A 14022-nucleotide genomic window follows, 5' to 3' on the forward strand; every position below is an offset into this window, starting at 1 on the left:
AAACCGTCTCACGGATGCCTGCTCCTTCTAGAATCGAACCATCCACTACAAAGAGTGACATGGCTGAAAGAAAAGAAGGTTAAAAAGAAACCTCTAAGGAATGCTAGTGTCTACTCTGGATGAAAAATCGGGAGCCCCACCTGAGTTCAAGCCCACCTCCTGCTACAGAAGCGGTGGAGCTAACACTGACGCCTTGCTTGATCATCGTCCCCATCGGATACAAACATTTGCAAAATTGTTCCTGCCTGGTTAAAAACCGTGGACCTTTCATGTGTTAGGCGAATGTGATAACCACTATACTATAGAAACTGGTCCTAGCAGGCAATGATTGTAGGGGACATCCGATCCTGAAGAGTACGCTCATAGAGAGGGTCGCTGGCAAGGAGCCGAAGTGGGTCTCTGCCCACCATCAAACACTAGACCCCCCCCCATTAGTAGGAGGAACTCTCCTTCTCCAAAAGAAGATCTCCCCACTGAGATGTCCCAATTGGTATGAACACAGAAGACCAAATCCTCCAAGCAGAATGATTGCTGAGGAACAAAAAGAATACTTGGAAGGGAACCCCAACCCCCAGACCTCCCTAGGACACGGTCTTCCCATGGACAAGGAAGTGACAAAGTCCAAACTGCCCCAGAGGAGCCTAAGAGAAATACATTTTTCAGAACAGGGAGATCTGAACGGAACAGTGGGTGATTTCCCCAACCGTTATTCCATGAAAGTCTGTAAAGACAAATACACCAACTCCATGCTGAAGTCTCGTCCTCTGCTGTGTATATCACTCTTCACCCCTGCGTCGACGAAGACGAGAAGGGGGACTGGACGGCATAACCTGAAGGGTAAATTTCGCAAGATCTCAGGAAAAAATCCTGTGCAAAAGACAAAACAGCATCTAAGAGCCACCCTGGTGTCTACACCAGCAACTCCGGTCTAGATCCAACTCTGAGGATCGAAAAGACACGAGAAAAAAAACCAAAAAGTCTATTAGCAGGCGAAGGTAAGAAACCCATAAAAGCCGAGACCTGAGAACTACTGTAAAATCTGTAAACAGAATACTGCTATCTTAACCCCCAGATCCCAAGAAGGAAACCTAGAACGAGGATTACTATAAGATACGGTTCCTAAGAACCAGATAAGCTCAAAAAGGATGAACCAGGAATGACATCCTTCTTCCTAACAATAGGAAGAGAGAACCATACAGCCTCCAACGAAAATAAGAACTAATAAGCACTGCTTAAAAATCATCAAACCCAATTAGGACGGGAAGACCATCCCCCAATTAGGGCATGCACCAACAGTGGAGGAAAATATTCCCACAGTGCGATAGATACTGGGACAATGACTCCAAAAGTCACTTGAAAAACTTCCCTTTCTCTGAGAAGACAATTGCCTGTAAGAAGCCTAGTTCCATCCTCTAGGACTAGATCCATATGATCCAGTATCAAGTACCCACCTCAGATAATACCTAAACAGGTCCAGCCTGTTAACTAGGATAGATAGGCCTGCTGTACCTAAACCGGAAAACTTCTTCTCTTGTATAGAAAGAAGGAGCAAACCCAACTAGTACCCACAACAGGTCCTGCCTGTCATCTAGGATACAACGTATCTGCCGAAACAATCAAGGCGAAAATGAAACTTCTTAAGTTCCAGCAAGGCTAGAACAACTGAATAATCAAAATAAAGAAATTAAGCTCAGAGGCTTAAAATTTTCTTGAAATCATTGGGGGAACTATCACCCCGAACAGAAATCTATAAGCTTCCACCGGAAGTCTCCAACAATCTCGACCATTAAAGTCAATAGAACCAAAAAAATCCCATGTGACAAAACGTGTTTCTAAGAAGAGTTTCTATAACAACCCAGAGCTCTAAAAATAAAAATAAAAATCTATCCGGACCGGAATAGTAAAGTAAAAGAAAACAGGCTAACGCCCTGAAAAAAAGGAGTGTAAACAAAAACGGGTCCTGCCTGTCATACGACACAATCCCCAATAGAGTTTAGAACTGGGATTCTAAATAATATAAAGTAAAACAAAACGACAAGGAATAGAATTCCATCCTCCCCTCGTCTAGTTAAGATCGTTATCAGACTTAGAGGACTGAGATTCAACTGATGGATCAGTACTGGGAACCTCTAACATCGCCAAAACCTCTCTCACGCAGACGTGCCAATCTAAATGCCAAGCCCTCCGCAGTCGGAGGACTAAAGTCAGCAGACTCCGACCCTGGAGGTTCTCCCTCTGAGGCCTCAGAGGGAACCACATCCCCAGAGGACTGATCGGACAGAATCGTTATTTTACACGAATGTCCAGGGGCAGGAGAGCCTAAATTACTCCTTTGCTCACACGTAGAAAGAATAGGTAACATCGCTAAGGCCGCAGAGATGGCCATGCGGAATTGTGTAGTAACCTCTGGTGGAAACAAACCCCTTACAGGCGAAGGAGGATCAGAACTCAGGAAAACTGCATATGTAGGAACAGAATCTAGGGAACACACCTCACTGGACGAAGAATCCTCAGAGGCGGATGGCTCAGTGATCTCTAACATCTCAACATTGGTTGATGATAACACCCTATTGTGGCATACGGAACTTAATTGAGAGGGCTGGATTACTCTGGACTCTTCACAATATACACAGGTATCAAATTCTGTATCGGAGGGATCCCCCTCTAAAATAACAGAATCCTCCATAACTCGTCTATATCAAATTATAGAAAAGGACAAACAACTGGCACCTTATACCCCCAATGGCTGGGGCACTCACCACCTCCTATGATCCAGATAGAGAAGATGCTCCTCTCCGCAGACACCCGGTCAGGAATCGGAAGCGGGGAAAAAAACGTGACCACTCCCGGTCACATGTTGCTGACGCAGGACCTGGCCCTGCTAAGGAAAAAGCACGCCATCTTAATATAAAGAAACTGCGCAGCTCCCAAAATAAAAATAACCTGTACGTTCCGTATCAGCCTAAGAGCCCAAACGTTCTTACACATAAGCAGTCGATAATCACATAACAAATATGATTAAAAAATCCCCACTGTTCAATAATCCTCCTCAGGAGATATTAACCCTTGATTCCATAAAGATAAAGGAGTCCCACTGTGACTCTGTCTTCTATCGTTATACATGTGTGTAAAATAATGAAATGATCTTACTGTAATCTATGCCGTGGAACAGTGACACGGTCCTTCAAGTTTGACAGATTGTAGCGGTGCTTCTGACATGAACTTGAGTGAAGAAAGCAGGCAGCGAAACTCGTCAACACTGATTGTTTAATGAGCTGTTAATCTGAGTCTGGATGGGTTCGCAGAAAGACTCTTCCTGCATCTCCAGACTCTAACTCGCATCAATGCTCTCACTGAGAGGCTGACAAGACTACTTAAAACTCCAGTCCCATCGCGAAAGGTACTACCCTCCATAAAGAACTACTCCGAAATCTTCTGACACTTCTCTGCCAACCTTCTATGACAAAAGGCAAAGAATGACTGGGGGATGAGGGAAGTGGGGGAGGTATTTAAGCCTTTGGCTGGGGTGTCTTTGCCTCCTCCTGGTGGCCAGGTTCTGTATTTCTCACAAGAAAGGAATGAAGCCGTGGACTCTCCTCATATTAAGAAGGAAATAAGTATAGCCAGCACAATCTTCTTGTTAAAATGGAATTTCTTTATTTCTTGACATAATTAAAAATGCTTCAGTCAGCTAGACAGGACAATCCGTCTGACATGTTTCGGCCAATAGGCCTTAATCATAGATGAGTCTATGATTAAGGCCTATTGGCCAAAACATGTCGGACGGATTGTCCTGTCTAGCTGACTGAAGCATTTTTAATTATGTCAAGAAATAAAGAAATTCCATTTAAACAAAAAGATTGTGTTGGCTATACTTATTTTTAATATATATAATTATTATTTTTATTTATTTAAATTTTTTGTTGTTAAATATATATAGAAAAAAATTACCATATCCAGAATTCCAAAATCCAAACTTATTTAGGAATCCAAACTTTTTAATTAATATTTAAAAAACAAATTTTTCCCCATCTGTAAGTCACAATATTTCCTGCCCGTGTCTTTGGTTTGATTTGAAATAATATTGTATATTTATTTAAAACAGCAAATATGACCTTTCTGATGACCGGACTGTACTATCTTTCTGATGGTACTATGTATACAAAGTATTACAAATGATAAAACATACATTTAGGTTGCATGCATAAGATGTATTATGTATTATTTTGCCTTAATTATGCAAGATATTGATTTTTAACACTTGGTTCCATCTCCAAGCTGTCCTAGTTTACAGATGTGAATATTCCAAAATCCAAACTATTCCGAAATCAAAACCTTTTCCGTTTTTAAAAAAGAATTGTTGAATCCTGATTTATTGTTTTTAAAATAAGCAAACTAAAATAAATTGGTTGTACACTGACATTATTTAGTAAAATATAAAAGCATTCCTCTACAAACTTACACTGACTGTATATCAAATTATTTCAGTTATGAGACACTGAAAATAAAGAGCAATACAAATTCTATAAATCTTAACTGCATATAAGAATATTAAAACAAATCCACTTCTAGCAGTGGCAGTCATGGGTTAATTACCAATCATTAACTTCTAAATACCTCATTACTCAATCATAAAAAACAGAGTGACCTTATTAAACCTTAAGATGTAATTGTAAAGTAGATAGCAAGTAGTGCCAAAGTAAACTTCAAACATTAATTATCATTTATAACCAAAACTACCATATCTCTTTACCTTCAGTACTAAATTAGATATATTTGTTATTCTGCTTGTAAATTCAATTAATTTAAAAATAAAAACAGTAATATTAATTATACAGTTGTGTAGGTATAGCTAAAATAATTATCAGATAATGAAGAGGAAATTGGCTTATAATTTATCTTTTACAATGCGTTTGACCCATTTCTAATTACTACAATGTATTTCATATTGTGAATATCTTTGGAGACAGCAGAAGTTTAATATATAAATATTTTTCAGGTGACGGCCCTTTCCCAGGGGTCATTGACCTGTTTGGCAGCATTGGAGGATTAGTGGAATTTCGAAGCAGCCTCCTGTCCAGTCGTGGATTTGCTGCCCTTGCATTGGCTTATTTCGCTTATGAAGATCTGCCAAGCACAACAGAACATATAGACCTAACGTATTTTGAAGAAGCTGCACAGCTTTTGATAAATAATCCAAAGGTAATCTAAGACCATACTGCCTTCTACTTGTGTTTAAAGGGATATCAAAACCCAAATTTTTTATTTTGTGATTCAGATAGAGCATGCAGTTGTAAGCAACTTTCTTTTTTCATTTGTCAGCTGTGTAAGCTTCATTTTTGCTCTTGGCAACCCTGATCCTATTATAAAATTACATTGGAAAAAAAACAACAATTTTTTTGCTGCTGGTTGGTAGCAGTAGCACTAGATACTTCTTCATTTAAAGGGATATGAAATCCAACAATTTCCTTTTGTGATCAGGCCGAGCATACACTTTTTTAAAATTTTATTACAAGACTAGAGACTCCTATTTTGCATATCTTTCTTTATACTACTCAATGCAGCATTTTAAAGTAATGATACAGAAGTGAATGCATCCAACATTAAAACAATAAGGATAAAACAGAGTAAACATAAGTAACCAATGAAATGGGTACTTTTGAGAATACAGAAAAAATTGACCAATAGGATGAGTCATAGCTTCCATAAACTGTCCAATACATTCCCCAACTTCCTTTTTCTTTTGCTGCTCGCTGCAGGATAAGTTCATTTATTATTACTAAAAAATATATTTCATATTTTTTATATGTTTTTCCCCCTTTTTCATTTTTATTCACTATTATCTTCCTTTTCGTTTTATTCTTTGTATTTTTATTGTGCTTTTAATTTTTTATTTTAATAAAAAAATTTCCTCTTTGATCCTTATGTTTTATTTAACATACTTTCTTGCTACAGCTTCTACCGCCTCACTACTCGTTTATATAGCTACATCCCTTCTCCTGCCTTTCCCCTTGCTCGTTCTGCTTTTCTGGCAGTTGGCTCTGTCTCGAGCGGCCGCCCCACATCTTGTGACATCACTTTCGTCACTCTAGTTCTTTCCGTCTCCCTCTGACGTCGTTTCATATCTTCATTACTATCGGCTGTTTCCTCTCATCTGCTCCGTGTGTGGTGACAGATGTTTTCTTCATAATTTGTTTCTAAATCGATATATTAACGCTCATATCCACTAGGTGAAGGCAGATTACTATTATTTTCTCTTGCAGACTTTACTATATAAACGGTCTGAGAGAAAATTTATTATGTTTTTTGCCTGATAATTCTTTTAGTTCAGTAGGTTTTAATAATATTTTATAACAATAAATTATATATAAATTTAATATAAAGAATTTGATTCACTGAAGTTCTTACCTATTTATTTTATTCATTTTTAATATGTTTCAAACTACTGAGTCAAATGAACCCTTGACTGCACAGTCTGTACAAATTATGATTGATAATTCTATGGGGAAAATGATGTCTCATATGTCTAATCTCCTATCTCAACAACCTAATCTTAAAACCATTTTTAAAAGAAAAAGACCTTGCTCTGTTTCTGTTTTAGCTAGTAAAAAATTAATTGCCAAGTTTTGTCAGACTCTTGCTGACACTTCAATTCCTGGCGGTAAAGGAAGGAAAACATCCGCAAAACCTCCACCTAATCCCAAGGGGTTACAAATGGGATCAAAAAATACTGAAACTTTGTCTTTGAAAAAACTTAAACAAATGGTCTTATCTTCTAATTCTGATTCTTCTACTGAAGAATTATCTAATTCTGATTTTGAGGATGTATCTGATCATTTGTGTTCGGACTCAGATCCACCTAAACCTAAAAAACTTAAGAAGGGCATGGATAGGGCATGGAAAACATGCCAAGACAAACTGTTAGATTACGTTGGTCCTATTTCAAAACTTTTTGAAATTTCTGAACAGGCTGTGATGGATAATTCCCCTTTAGACCCATTTTTGGTTAGAGAATGGGTTAAAAGAATCCTCGCCTTCATAGGAAATGCTAACACGGCTATGATCATTGAACGTAGAAAGAACATTTAACGTAAAATTGCTACTAAAATTTGTGACTGCCATTAATGAATTGGATTCTGACTCTAATGGTCTTCTTTTTGGTGACATTTTTCTTAAAGACCTTAATAATTATATTAATACCTTTTCAAATTTAAATAAGGTAAGAACTTCAGTTCGCAAATTTTTTTACCCAAACAGTTTTTCTGACAGGGCCGGGAAAGGCAGAGGTTGCTTTCCTGACCGCACAAACTATCAATCAAGACCTCAATTCCAATATCAGCAACAATGTCAACAACACTTTCAAAGATCTTTCCAACATCCCTCTACTTCACAGTTCTTCCCGTCTCATTCCAGACCATGCTTTCAAAGAGGTCAACGATCCAGAGCAAGATCTCACCCCCCTACAAGTAAGTTATCCTTTTCCTTCTTCCCTTCTTTCCCAGAAAATCTTGGTGGCAGACTCACTCTTTTTGTTCAAAATTGGAGTTTAATAACATCAGATCCTTGGATTCTTCAAACAGTTCGTGGTGTTTTGATAAAATTTTCTTCCCCTCCCGTCCAAATATTAAGACCTAGTCCCATTCAATTTTCAAAAGAAGATCAAATTCTGGTTCAATCAGAAATTTCAACTCTTTTTCAAAAACAAGCCATCCAAAACACCAATTTTTCTTAGGATCTATTTTTCAGCAATCTTTTTCTTGTAAAAAAGAAACTGTCAATTCCGCCCTGTTATAAATTTAAGAGAACTAAACGCTTTTGTTTCCTATCATCATTTCAAAGGAGGGAATTCATCTGTTAAGAGATTGCCTGAGAGAAAACGATTGGTTAATGCATTTATATCCAACAGATGCTTATTTTACCATTCCTATTGCTAGGGAACATCGAAAAATTTTTACTTTTCTTTGGAAAGACCAATTGTGGAGTTTTACTTGTCTTCCTTTTGGCCTTTCTTCAGCTCCTTGGATTTTTACAAAATTATTAAAACCAGTTATGGCCTGCTTAAGACTCAGAGGAGTCCGTCTAATTATTTATTTGGACGATATTCTGATTATGAACCAGAATTTCATCTCTCTTCAAAATCAGTTATCCCTTACCATTCACCTTCTGGAGAATCTAGGTTTTATAATAAACAAACAAAAATCTGTTCTGATTCCTACTCAGTCCCTGATCTTTCTGGGTTTCACCATAGATACTTCCAAAGCCATTCTCAGCTTACCTCCAGACAAAATAAAAAATATCAAGAAAGAAATATCTCGTACTCTCTCAGCTCAATTCACTCCTGTCAGGAATATAGCCAGAATAGTGGGGTTACTTTCATCCTCTATTCAGGCTATATTCCCTGCTCCCCTTCACTATTGGGAATTACAACGTCTAAAAATCTGTCATTTACAGAAAGGGTTTTCTTATTCTCATTTAATTAAACTTTCTCCAGAAGCCAAGGAGGAACTCTCCTGGTGGCTTTCTCATATGGAGGCATGGAACGGGAGAGCTATTTTCTGCAATTCTCCAGACCTTATAATCGAATCCGATGCCAGCAGGTCCAGCTGGGGTGCTCATTGCGGTCCTTCCATTACAGGAGGGAAATGGTCTCTGAAAGAGAAACAATTCCATATAAATTGTTTAGAACTGTTAGCGGGTTCTTTCGCTGTCAAGAGTTTTGTGAAGAACTCTTCTCCAGTTACCATTTTGCTTTGCATGAACAATATCTCTGCAGTTCGTTATCTGAACCGTTTGGGAGGTACGAAATCCAGAGATCTTTCCAATATTACCAAAGAATTCATTCATCAGTGTTTAGACAGGAATATTTCTGTGAAAGCAGAATACATTCCAGGTCTTTCAAACACAGCGGCAGATTGGGTTTCCCGTTTTCTGATGGATTAAAGCAATTGGAGACTCGACAGATTTTTTTCTTTCTCTGTCTCACCTCAGAGGTCCTTTCATTCTCAACCTTTTCGCGTCTCGTCTAAATTTCCAAATTCTCCCCTATTACAGTTGGAGACCGGATCCAGAAGCAGCGGCAATTAATGCCTTTCTCCAACTCTGGCCTCCTCAAGGAGCCTATGCCTTCCCTCCATTCTCGATAATTTCGAGAACAATTGCTGTGGTTCGCAGAGACAAAATTTCTCTTCTTCTAATAACCCCCCTTTGGCCAACTCAACCTTGGTACCCCGCTCTTCTGGAAATGTCATTCAAACTTCCTATTCTTCTCCCTCATCTTCCTCACTTGTTATCCAAACCAGAAGGAGATTTTCACGATCTCATTCTTCAAGACTCCCCCCCTTTACAAAAAAATTTAATTTCTGCAGATTGGTCTTCAGATTCTATTTTCAAACAGTTTTATTTCAAGCCCATTCATCATCCAGCTAATAATTTATTTAGTTAAAAAATTTGCTTTAAACTAGCAAAATAGGAGTCTCTGGTCTTGTAATAAAATTCTGATTATCCTAACTTGTGAAGGTATAATCTAGATTTTATTAAAGACACAGAGATGAGCATTTTCCCACCCTCTGTATTTGTACCCTCCCTTATTTTCTTATTATTAACATTTTGTTTGGTTTCATTTGCCAACTAATTAGGAAGACTTACTTAAAAGTGGTTTTATCCCTCTCCATCCTTCACTACAATCAAGCCATTTCAGTCCTCAAAATTTCTTCTCCTGGTTCAGAGAATCCTTTTTGCCTTCTTCATCTCTGCGTTATGGAATTAAAAGAAGTTTCTTAATTTCCGGCTGGATTTTGATGCTTCTGTTGGTTTTTGTTCTAATGTTGGAACTTTCTTCTGTTATTATTAATTTCTGGATTTTCAGTGTCAGACAAGAAGGAGGAAGTTGGGGAACGTATTGGACAGTTTATGGAAGCTATGACTCATCCTATTGGTCAATTTTTTCTGTATTCTCAAAAGTACCCATTTCATTGGTTACTTATGTTTACCCTTTTTTATCCTTATTGTTTTAATGTTGGATGCATTCACTTCTGTATCATTACTTTAAAATGCTGCATTGAGTAGTATAAAGAAAGATATGCAAAATACTCGTCTCTGTGTCTTTAACCCCTTAACGACCAAGGACGTACGCCATACGTCCTCAAAAAAAATACACTTAACGCCTGAGGACGTATGGCGTACGTCCTCGGTCTGGAAAGCAGCTGGAAGCGATCCTGCTCGCTTCCAGCTGCTTTCCGGTTATTGCAGTGATGCCTCAACATCGAGGCATCCTGCAATAACCCCCCTTGGCCATCCGATGCAGAGAGAGCCACTCTGTGGCCCTCTCTGTACCGGACATCGATGGCCGGTTTCGTTGGTGGGTGGGAGGCGGGTGGGCGGCCATCGATGGGCCGTATGATGTGGAGGGGGGGCGGGATCGTGAGCGGGAACGCCGGGTGCGCGCGCGGGGGTAGGGAGCGGGTGGGAACCGCTACACTACAGAAAAATGATGGGAGAAAAGTGGCAGTGAGGGCCAAATATATGTAAATATATGTCGATCTGGGAGGGGGTGGTGGGTTGGTCTTTTGGGGGGGCAAGCTACACTACAGAAAATTATTTAAAAAAAGAATAAAAACATGTTTTACTATAACCTGGGTACTGGCAGACAGCTGCCAGTACCAAAGATGGCTACTAATAAGTTAGAGGGGGATGGGTAAAGAGCTGTTTGGGGGGTATCAGGGAGGTTGGGGGCTAAGGGGGGATCCTCCAGAGCAGCATATGTAAATATGCCTTTTTTTAAAAAATTTTTTTTATCAAGGATAGCTTTTTTTTAGTACTGGCAGACTTTCTGCCAGTACTTAACATGGCGGGGACAACTGTGGGGTGGGGGAGGGAAGAGAGCTGTTTGGGAGGGATCAGGGGGTGTAATGTGTCAGGTGGGAGGCTGATCTCTACACTAAAGCTAAAATTAACCCTGCAAGCTCCCTACATGCTACCTAATTAACCCCTTCACTGCTAGCCATAATACACGTGTGATGCGCAGCGGCATTTAGCGGCCTTCTAATTACCAAAAAGCAACGCCAAAGCCATGTATGTCTGCTATTTCTCAACAAAGGGGATCCCAGAGAAGCATTTACAACCATTTGTGCCATAATTGCACAAGCTGTTTGTAAATGATTTCAGTGAGAAACCTAAAATTGTGAAAAATTTTACTTTTTTTTTTTTTAATTTAATCGCATTTGGCGTTGAAATGGTGGCATGAAATATACCAAAATGGGCCTAGATCAATACTTAGGGTTGTCTACTACACTACAATAAAGCTAAAATTAACCCTACATGCTCCCTAATTAACCCCTTCATTGCTGGGCATAATACACGTGTGGTGCGCAGTGGCATTTAGCGGCCTTCTAATTACCAAAAAGCAACACCAAATCCATATATGTCTGCTATTTATGAAAAAAGGGGATTCCAGAGAAGCATTTACAACCATTTGTGCCATAATTGCACGAGCTGTTTGTAAATAAATTCAGTGAGAAACCTAAAGTTTGTAACAAAATGTGTGAAAAAGTGAACAATTTTTTTTTTATTTGATCGCATTTGGTGGTGAAATGGTGCCATGAAATATACCAAAATGGGCCTAGATCAATACTTTGGGATGTCTTCTAAAAAAAAATATATATATATATACATGTCAAGGAATATTCAGGGATTCTTGGAAGATATCAGTGTTCCAATGTAACTAGCGCTAAGTTTGAAAAAAAGTGGTTTGGAAATAGCAAAGTGCTACTTGTATTTATGGCCCTATAAATTGCAAAAAAAGCAAAGAAGATGTAAACATTGGGTATTTCTAAACTCAGAACAAAATTTGGAAACTATTTAGCATGGGTGTTTTTTGGTGGTTGTAGATATGTAACAGATTTTGGGGGTCAAAGTTAGAAAAAGTGTGTGTTTTTCCATTTTTTCCTCATATTTTATTATTATTTTTTTAGTAAATTATAAGATATGATGAAAATAATGGTATCTTTAGAAAGTCCATTTAATGGCGAGAAAAACTGTATATAATGTGTGTGGGTACAGTAAATGAGTAAGAGGGAAATTACAGCTAAACACAAACACCGCAGAAATGTAAAAATAGCCTTGGTCCCAAACGGTCAGAAAATGGAAAAGTGCTGTGGTCATTAAGGGGTTAATAAAATCTAGATTATACCTTCACAAGTTAGGATAATCGGAATTTTCCAGTTTACTTCTATTAGCAAATTTGCTGGCAGGAAATAGTGCTGCCATCTAGCGGTCTTGCAAATAGATAACATTTTTGCAAAACTGCTGCCATATAGTGCTCCAAAAATGGGCCAGCTCCTAAACATGCGTCCCTTCTTTCCAAAAAAAGATACCAAGAGAACAAAGAAAAAAATGATAATTAAAGTAAATTAGAAAGTTGTTTAAAATCACATGCTCTATCTGAATCATGAAAGCAAATATTTAAAGGGGTGTAAAAACAGAATTTTTATTTCATGATTGAAACAGAGCATACAATTTTACACAACTTTCCAATTACATTTTTTATCTCATTTGATTCTTTTGTTGAAGGAGCAGCAATGCACTACTGTGAGCTAGCTGAACACATCAGCTAAGCCAATGATAATAGCCATATATGTGTAGCACTTATTGCCTGGGGTGTTGGGGCTGAACTGACCTTGTTAGGCCGGATCAGACTGATATTCTTTAGGAAAGTTCTTCTCTGTGATAAGCACAATTGGGCTAAAAGAGGCTGCTCCTAGGTGGTAACTCGCCATAGAACAAGCTACTGAACTGTTGTTCGTTCCTGGTAGAGCTCTTCTCTTTTTGTATTTACATAATTGTAACGACCAATCAGCAGCTAACACCCAGTAGTGCATTGCAACTCCTGAATCTACCCAGGTATGCTTTTCTAAAATGGATAGCAAGATAACAAAGCAAATTAGATAATAGACATTTAAAATTCCTCTGCAGCCCTGATGATTTTCCCCATAGGAAATGGCAAATAACAAATTAATTCTGAATAATCTTATGGCGTATTTATATAGGCCTCAATTTATCAAGGTCTGTCGGACCTGATCCGACAGTGCGGATCAGGTCCGACAGACCTTGCTGAATACGGCGAGCAATGCGCTCGCCGTATTCAGCATTGCACCAGCAGCTCACTGGCCAGCAGGGGGGTGTCAATCAACCTGATCGTACTCGATCGGGTTGATTTCCGGCGATGTCTGTCCGCCTTCTCAGAAGAGGCGGACAGGTTATGGAGCAGCGGTCTTTGTGACCGCTGCTTCATAACTGCTGTTTCTGGCGAGCCTACAGGCCAATAGGATTAAGCTTGCATTCTATTGGCTGTTCCAATCAGCCAATAGAATGTGAGCTCAATCCTATTGGTTGATTGCATCAGCCAATAGGATTTTTTCAACCTTAATTCCGATTGGCTGATAGAATTCTATCAGTTAATCGGAATCTAAGGGATGCCATCTTGGATGACGTCACTTAAAGGAACCTTCATTCGTCTGGTTGTCTTCTGAAGAAGAGGATGCTCCATGCCAGATGTCTTGAAGATGGACCCGCTCCGCGCCGGATGGATGAAGATAGAAGATGCCGTCTGGATGAAGACTTCTGCCCGTCTGGAGAACCACTTCTCCCGGCTTCGTTGAGGACTTCTGCCCTCTTTGTTGAGGACTTCTCCTGGCTTCGTTGAGGATGGATGTCGGCTCTTCAAAACTGTAAGTGGATCTTCAGGGGGTTAGTGTTAGGTTTTTTTTTTAAGGGTTTATTGGGTGGGTTTTACTTTTAGGTTAGGGTTTGGGCCGCAATAGAGCTAAATGCCCTTTTAAGGGCAATGCCCATCCAAATGCCCTTTTCAGGGCAATGGGGAGCTTAGGTTTTTTTAGTTAGAGTTTTATTTGGGGGGTTGGTTGTGTGGGTGGTGGGTTTTACTGTTGGGGGGGTTGTTTGTATTTTTTTCAGGTAAAAGAGCTTATTTCTTTGGGGCAATGCCCCACAAAAGGCCCTTTTAAGGGC

At 39.1% G+C, this 14022-nt stretch overlaps 1 protein-coding gene across 2 annotated transcripts in view; it reads left to right on the forward strand.

Annotated features, from left to right (window-relative positions):
* LOC128648446 (acyl-coenzyme A amino acid N-acyltransferase 2) overlaps nt 1–14022 on the forward strand; it is a 62608-nt gene that overhangs the window by 38533 nt on the left and 10053 nt on the right. For both annotated transcript variants that reach the window (XM_053701107.1, XM_053701108.1), the window contains exon 3: nt 5000–5202. In XM_053701107.1, the coding sequence (XP_053557082.1) occupies nt 5000–5202 (203 nt within the window). The remainder of the gene's footprint in view (nt 1–4999; nt 5203–14022) is intronic.

This window comes from Bombina bombina, chromosome 2 (genome assembly GCF_027579735.1).
Source record: "Bombina bombina isolate aBomBom1 chromosome 2, aBomBom1.pri, whole genome shotgun sequence".
In the NCBI taxonomy this organism is placed as follows: domain Eukaryota; kingdom Metazoa; phylum Chordata; class Amphibia; order Anura; family Bombinatoridae; genus Bombina; species Bombina bombina.